Source organism: Chlorocebus sabaeus, chromosome X, assembly GCF_047675955.1.
Source record: "Chlorocebus sabaeus isolate Y175 chromosome X, mChlSab1.0.hap1, whole genome shotgun sequence".
Taxonomy (NCBI): Eukaryota; Metazoa; Chordata; class Mammalia; order Primates; family Cercopithecidae; genus Chlorocebus; species Chlorocebus sabaeus.
The window spans coordinates 79,786,456-79,802,690 of record NC_132933.1 but is presented as its reverse complement, the minus strand read 5'-3'; the positions used below and the strand labels follow the sequence as shown (position 1 = coordinate 79,802,690).

Below are 16,235 nucleotides of genomic sequence, written 5' to 3'. Positions count from 1 at the left end.
GAAAGCTAAATCACTGAGAAACACAAACAGAACTGGAACACAGATACCATGGGCGGCAGGTTCTCCCTAACCCCACTCTACCCTTCGACTCTCGAAAAGTCAGGACCCCAGCGCCCACTGCTGTGGGGCCCTTTTGACTACCCACAGAAAAACAAAGTGAAGACTCAGCCTCAGCCTTCACTGCTGGCAGGAGTCCCTGATGCTAGCCTGAGATTGCAACCATCCTGGCACTGTCCCGGGTACTGATAATTGCTCCAGCCATGGCTCTAGCCCTGGCACTGGCAACTGGCACTTGCATTGGTGCAGGTGCTGATGCTTGCTTCAGCCATGGCGTAGGCCCTGGAACTGGAACTGGCACTAACACTGGCACTTGTCACGTCACCAACGGTAGCTGCCATCTCGGGCACGGGGTATCTCCTCCTCTTCTCTCAATGCCTCATTTACTGCCACGGAAAGGAACTGGGGTGGGTGTCCTTCACTTTGGTCACAAACTCCGGGACTTCCATCTGTCTTGTTTCCTTTGAGAGCCCCCACAAGAATACCTAGAGCGTGGGATTACTGTGGGACACCTATTTGTGCACCAGATACTTCTGCTGCACACTAGCTTTGGTGATGAGCTTCACGGACTCCCCAAAGACGAAATGCTTTTTAGACGAAATGTGCCTCCAACACCCTCAACACCTCCCAGACCACCTCCTCGGGGACACAGCTGGCCTGCATGAAGATGGAGTCCAGAGTAATCATCAGGAGCCGGGTCTTTGGTGTGCCCTGGTCGCCTGTCAGGCCCCAAACCAGGGCAGGATCGATTTTTCTGATCAAGACATAGGAGGGCTCTGCTGAATCAAGTTCCTTCAGATAGAACCCAAAGACTAACTAGGGGAGCTCAGAGGCTTTCTTGAAAATCTCAGGGAGGAAGCTCCTGTACCTTTTGATGACATACTTCAGCATGTCTGCCCTTTTGATCGCCACCGTCTTCCGGTTCTTAACCAGCAGGTACTGCACCAGCTCAGCTACTTTCTAGCTCACAGAGTCCCTGGGCATGCGCATCGGGGATGTTGGGGGCCCGCGGGATACTGCGGGGGCGGGGGCGGGGGCGGGGGCGGGGGCGGGGGCGGCGGGGGTACGGAGCGGGGCAGACAGTTGCCTAGGGGTTTCTGGGGTCCACAAAGGAACTTTCAGAAGCACCTGAGCAGGGGCTCCACGCCTCAGAAGAAGTGCTCCCAGGGCTCCGGGGAGCACTTGGTGTCCCCGCTGCAGGCGCCCCCATGGGGGTTTCTTAGGCAAGGAGGAGTGGAGGAGGCCACGGGGCCTCTGAGACCCGCAGGCCCTGGGTGTCACCTCTACCGCGGACGTTCTCACCTGCGGCTTTGGCTGGCCCAGGAAGCAGGAACTCTGGGAAGAGATGCGCGTCCACGGGCATTCGGCGGCCTGAGCGCTGTGTGCCAGGCCGCGAGGACAGTGACGTCGCCGCGGCTGCTGCGGCGGCTGTTGAGAAGACCCGGAGCTCCAGGGTCTTGAGTCGGAGACCGCCGCCCTCAGACCGGCAGGAGGAAGAGGAGGAAGCGGGAAGGGAGAGGGCTAAGCCTCCGCCGCCCGGGTCTTCCCGGAGCTGTGGGAATGGGCGGGCGCCGCCCCGCAGTGCCTCTTCTGGCAGAAAACAGTACCGCAGGCTAGAGCCTGAGGGATGCGGGGGCGCTGCTCCCAGAGGTAGGGCTGCTCATGTGAGGCTTGAAAGAGACCATAAGCCTAAAAGCCAGGCCCAGTGGAAGCGCTTAATGACTGTTACCTGTTGTGATGAATCCGATCATTCTGGATTATCTTCGTATCCCTCCTCTCCTGTGGAGAATACTCCCTAAGAGCATAGGCATTTCTGTCCAGCGGCTGCCTCAGCAGCTTCCTCTTCAGATCATCTACCTGAAGTTGCTTTGCTTAGTGCCTGGCCTAGAGTAACCACTTAGTGAGTTGTCCTTTGCGTTCGTTTCCTTATTATAGTGTATATTGTATCTACATTGCTTGCACCGTGTGGTCATCGAGATGTGGAGGAAGGACCCGGGAAACAAGTGACCTCCATGGAGAACTGAAGATATGTTTCCTTTTCTTTATGATCAGTGGATCTGGGGTGCACAACATCAGTTCTCTTGTGTATTATTTCTCTCCTACACAGTCTGGAAAGTTATTGTTAATTGTAATCTAACTTTCCAAACCACCATTCGCATAATGACATCCTCTTCTTACTTCTCTTACTCCCATGTCTCTGCGCCTCATCCTTTCTCTACAGAGCGCGCTCCCATTTCAACTCTCATCCGAGATTTGAGGACCTTAAATGGACTCCTGCTTTGAGGTCAGCCGCTAGGAAGCCTGCAAATAAATAGCAAGAAGACTCCTCCACTGCAGCAAGTGCGTTCTCTTATTGTATTATGTGGTACAATTTAGCATTCCTTTCTTTCATCGTAACCTTTCTAGACAGTAACCAGCACAACCTCCTCACACATAAGAAAACGGTCACATTGTTGTTGTTCTTGTTGTTGTTGTTACGGAGTCTCGCTCTTGTCACTCAGGCTGGAGTGTAGTGGTGCGATCTCGGCTCACTGCAACCTCCGCCTCCTGAGTTCAAGCTTCTCCTGCCTCAGCCTCCTGAGTAGCTGGGATTACAGGCGCCTGCCATCACGCCTGGCTAATATTTGCACTTTTAGTAGAGACGGGGTTTTGCCCTGTTGGCCAGGCTGGTCTTGAACACCTGACCTCAAGGCCGCCTTCCTCAGCCTCCCAAAGTGCTGGGATTACGGGTGACTTTTTTTTTTTTTTTTTTTTTTTTGACACTGAGCCTCTCTGTGTCGCCCAGGCTGGAGTGCAGTGGTGCAATCTCGGCTCACTGCAAGCTCCGCCTCCCGGGTTCACGCCATTCTCCTGTCTCAGCCTCCCGAGTAGCTGGGACTACAGGTGCCCACCACCAGGCCCGGCTAATTTTTTGTATTTTTAGTAGAGACAGGGTTTCACCGTGTTAGCCAGGATGGTCTCGATCTCCTGACCTCGTGATCCGCCCTCCTCGGCCTCCCAAAGTGCTGAGATTACAGGCGTGAGCCACCGCGCCCGGCTTATGGTCGACTTTTATATAGTAATTGTTATACCTCGCAATAACATGTACTAAATTTCCATATAATGTCCACGGTTGCACTTCAAATTTCTTCCATTGATCTAAATTCTGTTATTGCTAATTCTGCTGTAAAGACTTAGAAATTGTTTTTGTGTGAGTAGAACTAATTCCCCCCTCACTATTCTTCTTTTACAAAATTTTTTCAAAATATTTTGGAAAATGTTGTCCTCTATAAGAACTTCAAAATCAAAGTTTTCAAGTTAAAAAAAGTATCCCTGGCTTGAATTTTAACTAGAATTTCTTAGGACTTATAGTTTGCTATGAGAATAAATAACATCTTACTAACATGAGAAGATGGAGGCTCCTCAGCCACAAAATATAGCATGTTCTTCATCTTCTTCCATTGATTCTGCTTTTTAATCAGAATACTTCAGTCACCTTTTAGTTTGCTTTATATACCTTTTGCATAATTCTTAAGTTTGTCTTTAAGTTTGGCAGTCTTTTTAGTTTCATTGCTGCTATGAATTGTGTATTTCCCATTATGTCTTCTAATTACTTATTTCTGAGATACAGGAAGCCTCCTGGTTTTGTATACTTTGGGGCATATGGCCATCTTAATATCACCGCTCCTTAATCAGAATGCTTTTTCAGTGGATTCTCACACGTTTTCTAGGTAGGCAATCACAGTCTCTGCATATTGTTAATACAATATTCATTTTCCCTTTTCTTATCACGCTGACTAGGACCGTGGTACCCTGTTAGCTAATAGCGGTGATGTGAAACTTTTTTGTTGTCCTTGTTCCTGCTCTTCGCGGGAAGTACTCTGTTCATTTGGGGCTAAATATGTTGTTGGTTTCGGATACCGATTGTGACATTTATCAACATATTATCTGTCAAGTCCAAGTTACTCCTTCTTTGCCCTGCTTTGTCACACTAGAGGTGATCCTTGTGAATCTTTATCCTATGCCAGCTAACAGAATGTTAGGCTCTGGCCATAGAGAGCACTGGGGGTGACTCTACAAATCCCAGCAGGAAAATTCGTCCCTCCTCCTAGTAGCAGTCTCACGTTTGATGATATTCACTGAAGGAGATCAGAGACCAGTGCAGGCAAGCTCCAGCTGCACCTCCAGACCATGATCTCCCTACTATCAGTTGCCTCTGAGCAGCTCCAGCCTTCGCATGCACCACCACCGCCCACCACCTTCCTGCCTTGGTGGTCTCTTCCACAGACCAGCAAAGGCCCACACTCTCTGGTAAGTTTCCACACCACTGGCAGGCTGCAAGTTCTTTTGGCAGCCACATCCTCTTCAAAGAGGTCTGATTCTCAGCTCGGGAGGGACGGTGAACTCTCCTACTCCTTTATTGCCTGCTATTCCTCATCCTAGAGGCAGTAGCTGCTCTCTTGCAACTGCTACTCCTGGACCCCTTAAAGTTCTCTAAGTTCTCTTTTACGCCTTTTAGTAGGAAACCTCCTTCTACCACTTAGCTATGTTTTGTATTCACTGTGCTCTGTCCAAATAACCTGCATGGTTTCTCTCTCTTGATTGGGCCCCTACTCACATACCACTTATCAACCTGGAGATGTTTCCCTGTAAACCAAACTTTTTAGCAGGCTTTCTTCTTCACCTTTGCCGCCAGCTCCTCCTCTCTCTCCTTCATCTTTTTCCTCTTATTCTTGTTTGCCAATGTACTTTAAATTGCATCAAATGTCTTGTCATTATCGATCAAATTATTCACATGGTTTTTCTTCCATAAGGGCTTTTTATATTTAAAGAAGCCTGGAAAATGCAGACAACAGAAACAAGAGATATGCATTAGAAATCATTGCAATGGGCCGGGCGCGGTGGCTCTTGCCTGTAATCCTGGCATTTTGGGAGGCTGAGGCACACGGATCACAAGGTTAGGAGATCGAGACCATCCTGGCCAACATGGTGAAACCCCGTCTCTACTAAAAATACAAAAATTAGCTGGGCGTGGTAGTAGTCCCAGCTACTCGGGAGGCTGAGGCAAGAGAATCGCTTGAACCTGGGAGGCAGAGGTTGCAGTGAGCTGAGATTGTGCTGCTGCACTCTAGCTTGGTGACAGAGCGAGATTCTGTCTCAAAAAAAAAAAGAAAAAGAAAAAGAAAAAGAAATCATTGCAACGCACAGTAGTGGGAATTATACAAGTTTCTTTAAAACTGTAACTGGTGAGTCTTTGGCTGCAGACTCTCATTAAGATACTGTAAGTACTATAGAATCATCTCTACATTGCCCACTGAACCCAACTGCTGGTTATGTGGAGGGTTTTAGCCTGTGAGGTGAAGAAGAGCTCTGTTCCCTGGATCGCTCCCCACTGTAGTATTTGCTCACAACTGCTCTCTGTTCTCCCCATGACAAAGTCACCCAACCTCACCAAAAAGCTATCCAATCCAGTACTGTGTCCACAGACAGACCTGAGAGGGCCTCTGTAGGCCAAGGAAAGAGGAAAAGCCAAGGCCAAAATGCTTTACACTTTTGAAGAGGGACTGCCAGAGGATGACCCAAACTGAGAGCAGTGTGCTTGCTAGGCATACTCAGGCTGAGTGATGCATTCAAGCTTCCTTCTCCTCATGCTCTCTCTCTGCCTCTCTCTGCAGCAGCGTAGGCCTATGCCCTGCCTCCCTTTACCACCCCACACACTGCCCACGCTAGCCTGCTCTAAAAAAGTAAAGGAAATGTAGAAAACGGGCAAAACATATGGACCTACTCCCCAGAGTCAGAAATTCAGATGGCCAACAAACCTGCATGTTGTGCACATGTACCCCAGAACTTAAAGTATAATAATAAAAAACAAACAAACAACAAAATCTTCAGGTCGGGCACAGTGGTTCACACCTGTAATCCCAGCACTTTGGGAGGCTGAGGCGGGCAGATCTCTTGAGGTCAGGAGTTCAAGACCAGCCTGGCCAACATGGTGAAATCCTGCCTCGACTAAAAATACAAAAATTAGGCGTGGTGGTGTGTGCCTGTAATCCCAGCCACTCGGGAGGCTGAGGCAGGAGAATCGAAAAAAGAAAATTCTTTGATCCCACCGGCAATCAGGGAAATACTCATAAAACAACAAAGAGATACAATTCTTTACTCAACATACAGCAAATCCATCTTTTAAGTAGATTAATATCAAATATGGTAAAATGCCATTGTAAAGACTGTCAATCAGCTGTACAATATTAAATGCATATACATTCAACAACAAAAATTCACTTACAGGTATTCATCCTTCATATTGGTACCAAATAAAATAATGGACTCCCAGTTAAGCTTGAATTTCAGATTCACAGCAAACACTTTTTTAGTATAAGTGTGTCCTGTATGCAATATTTGAGACATTCTTATGCTAAAACACTTACTAAATGCTAAGAAATTATTCATTGCTTATGGGAAATTCAAAGGTAACTGGGTTTCCTGTACTTTTATTTGCTAACTCTGGCGACCCTAATCCTAGAGAACCACCCAATCCTATGCACAAGGAGATGTGTGCAAGAATTGTCATTGCTGTCTTGTATATAATGGTTACCAAAATTGAAAATGACAGAAATATTCATCAGTAAGAATGCTTTTTAAAAACTACACTGTGACTAACTACCGTGTGTAAGTTGAAAGATTAAGGAAGATATACAGGTATGACGTGAAAAAACATCTATTCTTGAGTTTTAAAATGTTGAGGAATAATATATAGGATTGCCATTATTTAGTAACACAAAGCAAAACTCAATTATACATTTCTGTGGGTAAAAATACTAGTGTAAATGCACAGAACAAGTCTAAAGGGCTACTCGTCAGCCTTTTAAGAGTGGTCACCTTTGGAGTGGGGCTTTTTATTTGGGGGGTTTGAAGTATGTACTTTCCATCAAATGTTCATCATTGCAACACTGACATGCAGTGCCAAAAAATGTTATGCTTATCAAATTCCCTACATGCAAAAGTCTGTCTCTGGGCTTTGTGATCTTTTCTGTTGACCTATTTATCTTGTCTTGAGCCAACACAACACTGTTCTAATTGGGATATGTTTATCATATGCATAATTTACATTATGGCAAGTTCCCCCTGAGTTCTTACTATCCAAAATTGCATAAGAGTAGCTGCATGTCCTATTTTGTTCCATCCATAAGAAAATTCTCAACTGGCAAGTTCAGTTTGACTTTGGTCAGGGAACAAGGATCACCCATATAGTTCCATCCCAGCTCTGTTCATTGTAGCTTCCAAATATGTCTCAGGCTGTTGAGCTGTGGGTTGTTCATATATGGCCAAATAATATGGCATGAGTAAGTCTTAATGTAAAATAATTACAGTAAATGTAATTGTGAATCTGCTAAACTCACCAAAAATCCAAAAGAGACCTTTGGGTTGTATTTTTAAAATGAGAACCAAGAAAGACGTTTACATAAATAAATAAATAAATAAATAAATAAATAAATAAATAAAAATAAACAGAAAGATTGAGAGCAAAGGTGCGGAAAACAATATAAAACAAAAAGTAAGTTGGGGTAGCAGTTTTTTTTTTTTGGTTTTATTCTTTTTCTTATACTGGCAGCACTTTAAATTGGGAGTATAAATTACATACACAAAAATGCACAAATTCAAATGGTTAAGTATAGAGATGGCTGATTTTTGTCCAATGCATTCACTTTGGTAACTGTCACACAGATCAGAATAGAGACGACTTCGGTCGCCCCAGAAAGTTCCTTTGTGTTCCTTTGCAGTCAGTCAGTATCCACCCCCCCTCCAGTGCCAACCCCTTTTCTGATTTCTATTACCGCAGATTAATTTTGCCTCTTCCGCAACTTTATAGAAACTGAACCACAGTGCTCATTTATTTCAGGCTTCTTTTGCTCAACTTAACGTTTTTTTGAGATTCATCCTTTTTGTTGTGTGTATTGACAGGTTGTTAGTTTTTATTGCTGAGTGGTATTCCATTGTACAAATACATCACAGTGCATTTATTCTCCTATCGACGGTGGTACAGCCCGACGACCTGGCTAGCTGTCAGGTCTGCTGCTCCCCTCTTCTTAAAGGTATCAGTGTCAAGCACACTCCACACCAGAGCCAGCAATTATCTCAAGTATTTCAAAGGTGTATTATTCACTCAGGGGTAGTTAAAGTGGGGGCGTCCCAGAGGAAGGGAAAGGGAAGCGTGGGGGAGGGAGTGGAGCACCTGGAAATATATACAGGAAAAGGAGCCCCCCTGTAGGAGTTTTTAATAGTGTCAGGGGAGGGGAAACGGACCAATTTCTGACAGCCCACAGAGTGGAGGGGCGGGTGAGGAGTGAGTGGAGTGAGGAAGAGCAGCGTTAGCAATGTGCAGGTGAGGTTTCTAAGAGTGAGCTTAGCAGGCGGGAGTCATCTAGGAGACTGGCACATGCCACTCTCAAGTTTACCTGAGGGTTTCTTTATTGTGTGGGGTATTATGTCCGCGTATGCTATGTGGGTATAGGAAAACATACAGGACCACATGCATTTGGATAATTGCCTGACCTGGAATCATGGGCCTGGTACCAGACCTGATACATCAGCATCCCCTCGATCTGGACCTGGACAGCATAGAGGAAAACCCAAGGCCTTAAAACGATAACATTTGGTATGGATGGCTTTATGGGTTTGTTTCATGAGCTTCGGGTCAGCAAATAAGAGGGGGCTCTGCTTGTAGGGGCAGGAAGCAGGCCTTGCATTGTGTGAGGTCCGGCCTTTGGGATGTAACTTCAGCTGTGAATACACACAGATTAGCACAGGGGGTAGGTAGCCTCAAGCAGTAGCCTTGCCTCAGGAGGCACACGGGGGCAAAGTTTTAGTCTTGGTGGTAATGGCCTTTGTTCTACTAGGGTGAGTATGGAAACTCTAGTGAAGCTGGTCTTAAAAGTGTGGTTTTATGCACACAATGAGGATGGGGAAGGAGAGAGTTATGACCCAGGAGTATAGAAGGTGGTGGTTGTTTGGTCTGTGGTCATCCTTTGAGACACTTTGGTTGGCTGAACTGTAGTCATCATCCAGGATGTGGCGATGGCCTCCCAGGGCCAGTATGACTCTTGAGCCAAATCCAGGACTTAGAGGCACAGGTCAAGGTCAGAAAGTCTATCATCATAACTACGCTAAAGGTAGCTCCAGGGAGCACTACCAGTGTAGGACCACGTTATTTTTCGTTCATCCTGATGGCTGGTCAGGATACTGTTCATATGCCTAGTCTATGGTTTTGTAGAGGACTAGTTGTACACTATGGATAGAGATGACACTGTGGGTGCAATACTGCCTTGGTGGCCTGGCATTGAGTAGAGGAAACTGTGTCCCAGATCCAAGCCATCAGCCATATCAGGCATAGCTAGGTCAGTGACAGCCATCTTTCTCTCCTTTCTGCAAGATCTACATGGTGGTAGGCATGGGTCTATAGGCCAACACGTTTATTTCCTGTTAGGAAGGGCCTGAAATTAGCTAACCTTTAAATGCATCATAACTGTGGAAAGCCTTAGAAAGTGGTAGTGCCTGCATTCCAGAAAAAATAGAAAAGTTATGTTGGATATTTTACTGTTCCATCTATGGCCAGTGGATCCCAGTGTATTATCCTGCTCTGGGTCCAGGTGTCAACTCTTTGTGGATTGCATTTGGGTAAAAAAAAAAAAAAAAAAAAAAAAAGAGGAAACAGAAATAGAGTATGGGGATTGTGCTCAGGAAATGGGAATCAGAGTTGGGAATCCATGACTTGGAGTCCAAATATATTCATGTATTTGCGGGGATTGACAAATTTCACCCATATGGAAAGTATTACTGGGTTCCATTTGGCTCCAATAATTAACACAACCATTTTTAGTTTGACCCATCTTGTTGTTCTTTGAGTCAGGGCATCAATGCAAATTATCAGGCTGTTGAATTTAATGGATGCTATGACCATGGTAAAAATTACACAGAGTAATGGTCTCAATGGTGAGGGTTGGCAGGGGATTGCATACCCTTGCTTCTATAGCCCATAATCCACCTTGGTGAAAAAGAATCCTTTGCTTCATTTTGGAAGGATCCCCAGGAATTCAAGTGACCAGAGAACCTGTGTTGAGTAAGGCCAGAAAGTGTTGAGTATTATGAGGGAACCAATGGACCACCAGGGCTGTATATGGCTATATGACCCCAGAGGTGGCACCAAAGGTGGCCAAGTCTCTATTATATAGAGCTATCGGTTCCATTGACAAAATTTGGGGAAGCTAGAGAGGCCATTTAGTGGGAGAGTCATATAAAATCGATGGCCCAGCATTTGCCCCAGAAAGGGATACCTGTGGGCCATTCATCCTATAGTTCATTTTCATTTTATTTCCATACGGTTTTCAGGAACAGGTAGTGTTTGGTTACCTAAGTTATTTAGTGGTGACTTGTGAGATTCTGGTGCACCCATCACCCAAGCAGTATACACTGTACCCAATTTGTGGTCTTTTATCCCTCACCCCCCTCCCAACCTTTTCCCCCCAAGTCCCCAAAGTCCACCGTATCATTCTTTTGCCTTTGCATCCTCATAGCTTAGCAACCTTTTATGAGTGACAACATACAATGTTTCGTTTTCCATTACTGAGTTACTTCACTTAGAGTAATGATCCCCGATTCCATCCAGATTGCTGCAAATGCCACTATTTCATTCCTTTTTATGGCTGAGTGGTATCCATTCACTGATTGATGGGCATTTGGGCTGGTTCCATATTTTTGCAATTGCAAATTTTGCTGCTATAAACATGCATATGCAAGTATCTCTTTCATATAATGAGTTCTTTTCCTCTGGGTAGATACCTAGTAGTGGGATTGCTGGACCAAATGGTAGTTCTACTTTTAGTTCTTTAAGGAATCTCCACACTTCTCTTTTCCACGGTTTGTACTAGTTGCACACTAGTGCTTTGTACTCGCTTACATTCCCACCAGTGGTGTAAGAGTGTTTCCTTTTCACCGCATCCCCGACAACATCTATTTTTATTCATTTATTTATTTATTATGGTCACTCTTGCAGGAGTAAGGTGGTATCACACTGTGGTTTTGATTTGCATTTCCCTGATCATTGGTGATGTTTTCATATGTTTGCTGGCCATTTGAATATCTTCTCTGAGAATTGTCTATTCATGTCTTTTGCCCATTTTTTCATGGGATTGTTTGTCTTTTTCTTGCTAATTTGTTTCAGTTCCTTGTAGATTCCAGATATTAGTCCTCTTTCGGATGTTTAGATTGTGAATATTTTTTTCCCACTCTGTGACTTGCCTGTTTACCATTCCTTTTGCTGTGCAGAAACTTTTTAGTTTAAGTTCCACCTATTTATCATTGTTTTTCTTGCATTTGCTTTTGAGTTCTTGGTCATGAAGTCTTTGTCTATGCCAATATCTAGAAGGGTTTTTCTGATGTTATCTTCTAGAATTTTCATAGTTTCAGGTCTTAGATTTAAGTCCTTGATCCATCTTGAGTTGATTTTTGTATAAGGTGAGAGATGAGGATCCAGTTTCATTCTTCTACATGTGGCTTGTCAATTATCTCAGCACCATTTGTTAAATAGGGTGTCCTTTCCCCACCTTCAGTTTTTGTGTGCTTTGTCGAAGATCAGTTGGGTGTAAGTATGTGGCTTTATTTCTGGGTTCTATATTGTGATCCATTGGTCTGTGTGCCTACTTTTATACCAGTACCATGCTGTTTTGGTGACTATGGCCTTATAGTACAATTTGAAGTCCGGCAATGTGATGCCTCCAGATTTGTTCTTTTTGCTTAGTCTTGCTTTGGCTATGTGGGCTCTTTTTTGGTTCCATGTGAATCTTAGGATTATCTTCTCTAGTTGTGTGAAGAACGATGGTGGTATTCGGATGGAAATTGCATTGAATTTGTAGATTGCTTTTGGTAGTATGGTCATTTTCACAATATTGATTCTACCCATCCATGAGCATGGGATGTGTTTCCATTTGTTTGTGTCATCTGTGATTTCTTTCAGCAGTGTTTTGTAGTTTTCCTCGTAGAGGTCTTTCACCTCCTTGGTTAGGTATATTCCAAGTATTTTATTTTATTTTATTTATTTTTGCAGCTATTGTAAAAGGAGTTGAGTTCTTGATTTGATTCTCAGCTTGGTTGCTGTTGGTGTATAGCAGAGCTACTGATTTTTGTACATTAATTTTGTATCTTGAAAGTTTGCTGAATTCGTGCTTCAGTTCCAGAAGCTTTTGTGGAGGAGTCCTTCAGGTTTTCCAGATATACAATCATATCATCAACAAACCGCGACAGTTTGACTCCCTCTTTACTGATTTTGATGCCCTTTATTTATTTCTCTTGTCTGATTGCTCTGGCTAGGACTTCCAGTTCTATGTTGAATAGAAGTGGTGAGAGTATAGATAACTTATAGTTCTGAAACAGTTTTCCCTGCTACTAAGTGGTCAAGGAAGCCTAAATCTCAGTTTCTAGTGTCAGAGAGTCTGTTTGAGATCTTGGCGATTTGGGTGTCAAGGATCCTTATTGTCACCTATGGGTCTCTTTCGTTTAAAGGCTTTATTTTGTGTTTGAATTTGATAAACAATGGCATCTCCTCAAACTATTCAAAAAATTAAAGAGGAGTGAATTCTCCCTAACTCATTCTATGAGGTTAGCATTACCCTGATACCACAACCAGACAAGGACACAACAAAGAAAGAAAACTACTGGCCGATATCCCTGATGAACTTAGATGCAAAAATCCTCAGCAAAATACTGGTAAGCCAAATCCAACAGCACATCAAAAAGAAAATACACCATGATCAAGTGGATTTATTCCAGTGATGTAAGGGTGGTTCAACATACAGAAATCGATAAACATGGTGCATCACATCAACAGAATGAAGGACAGAAACCATGTGATCATCTCAATAGACACAGAAAAAACATTTGACAAAATTCAACTCCCTTTCATGATAAAATAAAACACTCTCAACAGAGTAGGCATAGGACAAAACCTTAAAATAATAAAGCCCATATGTGACAAACTCATAGCTAACATTATACTAAATGGGGAAAAATTAAATGCCCTTCCACTAAGAATTAGAACAAGACAAGGATGCCCACTTTCACCACTTCTATTCAACACAGTACTGGAAGTCCTAGCCAGAGCCATCAGGCAAGAAAATGAAAAAAAAAAAAAAAAAAAAAAAAAAAAGTCTTTCAAACTGGAAAAAAGGAAGTCAAAATATCCTTCCTTCCAGACAACATAATCTTATATCTAGAAGAAACAGAAGACCCCACCAGAAAACCACTGGAACTGATTAAACACATTCAGTAAAGTTGCAGATACAAAATTGACATACAGAAATCAGTAGCAATTTCAGATACCAATTATGAAATAGCTGAACAAGAAATCAAAAAGGCAACTCAGAAAGCAATGGGGTTACAAGCATGAGCCACTGTGCCCAGCAGAGAATGCTTTATATATTCTTAACACAAATGTTTTATCAAATATATGCTTTGCAAATATTTTTTTCTCATTCTGTGGTTTGTCTTTTCACACTCTTAACTTGGGTCTTTCCAAGAGCAAAAGTTTTTAAATTTGACAAAGTCCAATTTACCATTTTTTTTTTAATGGTATTTTTTTCTTTCTTTATCCTTTTAGTGTCACATGTAAGAATTTTTGCCTAATCTATTATCACGAAGGTTGTCTCCTATACTTTCTTTTTTATCCCTTTTACTGACATAGAAAAATTTACATACATGTGGGTACATGTGGGTGTTTTTTACATGCAAAGAATGTATAATGATCAAGTCTGGGTAACTGCAGTGCCTGTCACCTTGAGTGTTTATCATTTTATGTGTTGGTATCATTTGAACCCCTCTCTTCTAGTTACTTGGAAATGTACACGGTATTGGTTTTAAGAACAGTTGCCCTAATTCACTATCCAAACTTTAGAACTTAATTCTTTTAACTGTATGATGGTATCTATAACCAACCTCTCTTCATGCCCCCTTCCCCCCTACCCAATCTCCCCAGTCTCTGGTGTCTATCAGTCTATTCTCTATGTCCTTAAAATCAACTTTTTTAGCTCCCATATACAAGTGAGAACATGTGAAATTTGTCTTTCTGCACCTGGCTTATTTCACTTATTTCATGTTCCATCCACGTTGCTGCAACTGATGTGATTTTATGGTTTTCTGTGGTCAGATAGTATTCTATTGTGTGTACATGCCACATTTTCTTCATCCATTCATCCACTGATGGTCACTTAGATTGATTCCATATCTTGGCTATTGTGAATAGTGCTGCTATAAACATGTGAGTGCAGGTATTCCTTTGATATACTGATTTCTTTTCCTTTGGATAGATACCCAGCAGTGGGATTGCTGGGTTGTATGGTAGTTCTATTTTTCATATTTTGATCAGATCCTGCTGGCCGTTGCCTGGAAATTATTTACACAAACAGGGTTTCCAGCCAGGATTCAGCTGAACTTGTTACTGTATTGGACCTGAACCTTCAACTCAATAAGAGTGTGCATATCTGAGACCCCTTGTTGTCACTACCTGTTCAAGGTGTCATCTTACCCATGGCTGGTAGAAAGTTGATGCTGAATTAACCTTTGAATCTCCTCATCATTGGGTTTATTGAATCCTTCCATCATTGGGCTTATTTCGGTTTCCTAGGAATACAGTCTCTTGGGATTTGTTTGATTCACTGGTCAGATTTGTGTTGTTCCTTGGTGCAGTTGCTTTCTGGCCTTCTAAAGCTGCTCTTATGGTCTGTCTGCTTGTTTAGTATCTTAAGTGCCATTTGTCTGTAAAATGATTACTGAGTGGAGGAGGATAGGCATAAACTCGGTAAGTCTGTCTGCAAGCCAGTCCCTTGGACTGAGAAGCTCAGAAGATCTCCCAAGACCATTTTTCTTCAGACCTACGTTGTCTCAGGTCACCATATCAAAACGTTTTAAGGACCTTTTCTGTAGTCTTGTGTTTGTGTCAGTTTGTCAAAACTGCTTTGTTCAGTTTTACTTGCCCAGACAAGCTGGTATTGTCTGGCCTCTGATGGGTGGCAACTGGCCTTGCACCAAATTCCACAGACACTAGGTTACAGAAGTGCCATCCTTATAGACTGTTGTTTCTTATGGGGTCATTCTATCTAAAACTGCATTTCTTACAGGACAAACACCTGTTTCCTTCATGTTTTCTCATTGTAATGTTAGCATGTGTACTTGTCCCTAACTGACACAATTTCACTAGGGCCAATTTGAAAATTGCTATGGCCTTTTTTTGGGACATTTCGACATGAATTAGGTTTTTCATTTGACAGGTACCCTAAAAACAAAACAAAATGTGAATCAATCTTCATGAGGAGATTATTTTTCCTGGCTGTCTAAATGAGAGATCATTTTGTTTAATATAGGAGTCAGTCCCATCTTCATTTTCATCACTTGGATTAATACATCCCAGCTCTTTATTCATGTGGCTTGATAATATTGTCTAGGGCTTGAGTCCTCAAATCAGCCACACTGTCACTCTCTTTAGTGTGCATGTTTATCAAAATGTTTCTCTATATCTAAACTTTGTTTTCTCTCCTTACAGGAAGCCCTATAAAATGGATATAAATCTGAAATCCTTGACATCTTTTACTTGCACTTAGAGGTATGGCTACAATAAAAGTGGGGTTTAAACAAAAAATGCTTCATGATATTTCTCACAATTGCAGAGATAAGTTGACCATGATGTTGAAGCATTCAATATTAGTTGAGTAATTTTAAGAATATTGCCAAGAAAGTTTCTAATGCATATCTACTGGCTGATGACACAATCCTGGCAAGACTATGCAGGCAAGACGTGGAACAGAACCAAAACCTCAAGGCCTCTTTGAACACCTCCAAATGGATTTTCCACAGGTGCCTTCAGCATCGATCCATAAATATGTTCTGGTTATTGTTTTTCGTTCTTAGGGTGGGTGCACTCTCTTAGTTGAACAGCTATGGCTGTCATGATTTTTAAAATTACTTTATATTCAAAAGTTGGAGAATTCCAACTTATCTCTTCAGTAACATGGACACATATTTCACTAGAACTATTATTAAAGAATAATTTACTACCTTTTATTCAGAACTCCACTGTCCTTATCATCTGCAGGCTGCAGAAAAAATAAAGAGAGCTAACAGAATTCTCAATTTAGAATTTTCAAAGCTCTCAGGTA

At 42.8% G+C, this 16,235-nt stretch overlaps 1 protein-coding gene across 2 annotated transcripts in view; it reads right to left on the bottom strand.

The window, feature by feature from the left end:
• LOC140710854 (doublesex- and mab-3-related transcription factor C1) overlaps positions 1-1,965 on the bottom strand; it is a 70,917-nt gene extending 68,952 nt beyond the window's left edge. For both annotated transcript variants that reach the window (XM_073013564.1, XM_073013565.1), the window contains exon 1: positions 1,360-1,965. Coding sequence is in view for 1 of the 2 variants with exons in the window: in XM_073013565.1 (XP_072869666.1) it covers positions 1,360-1,420 (61 nt within the window). In the remaining variant the exon portion in view is untranslated. The remainder of the gene's footprint in view (positions 1-1,359) is intronic.
• Positions 1,966-16,235: the final 14,270 nt, after the last annotated feature.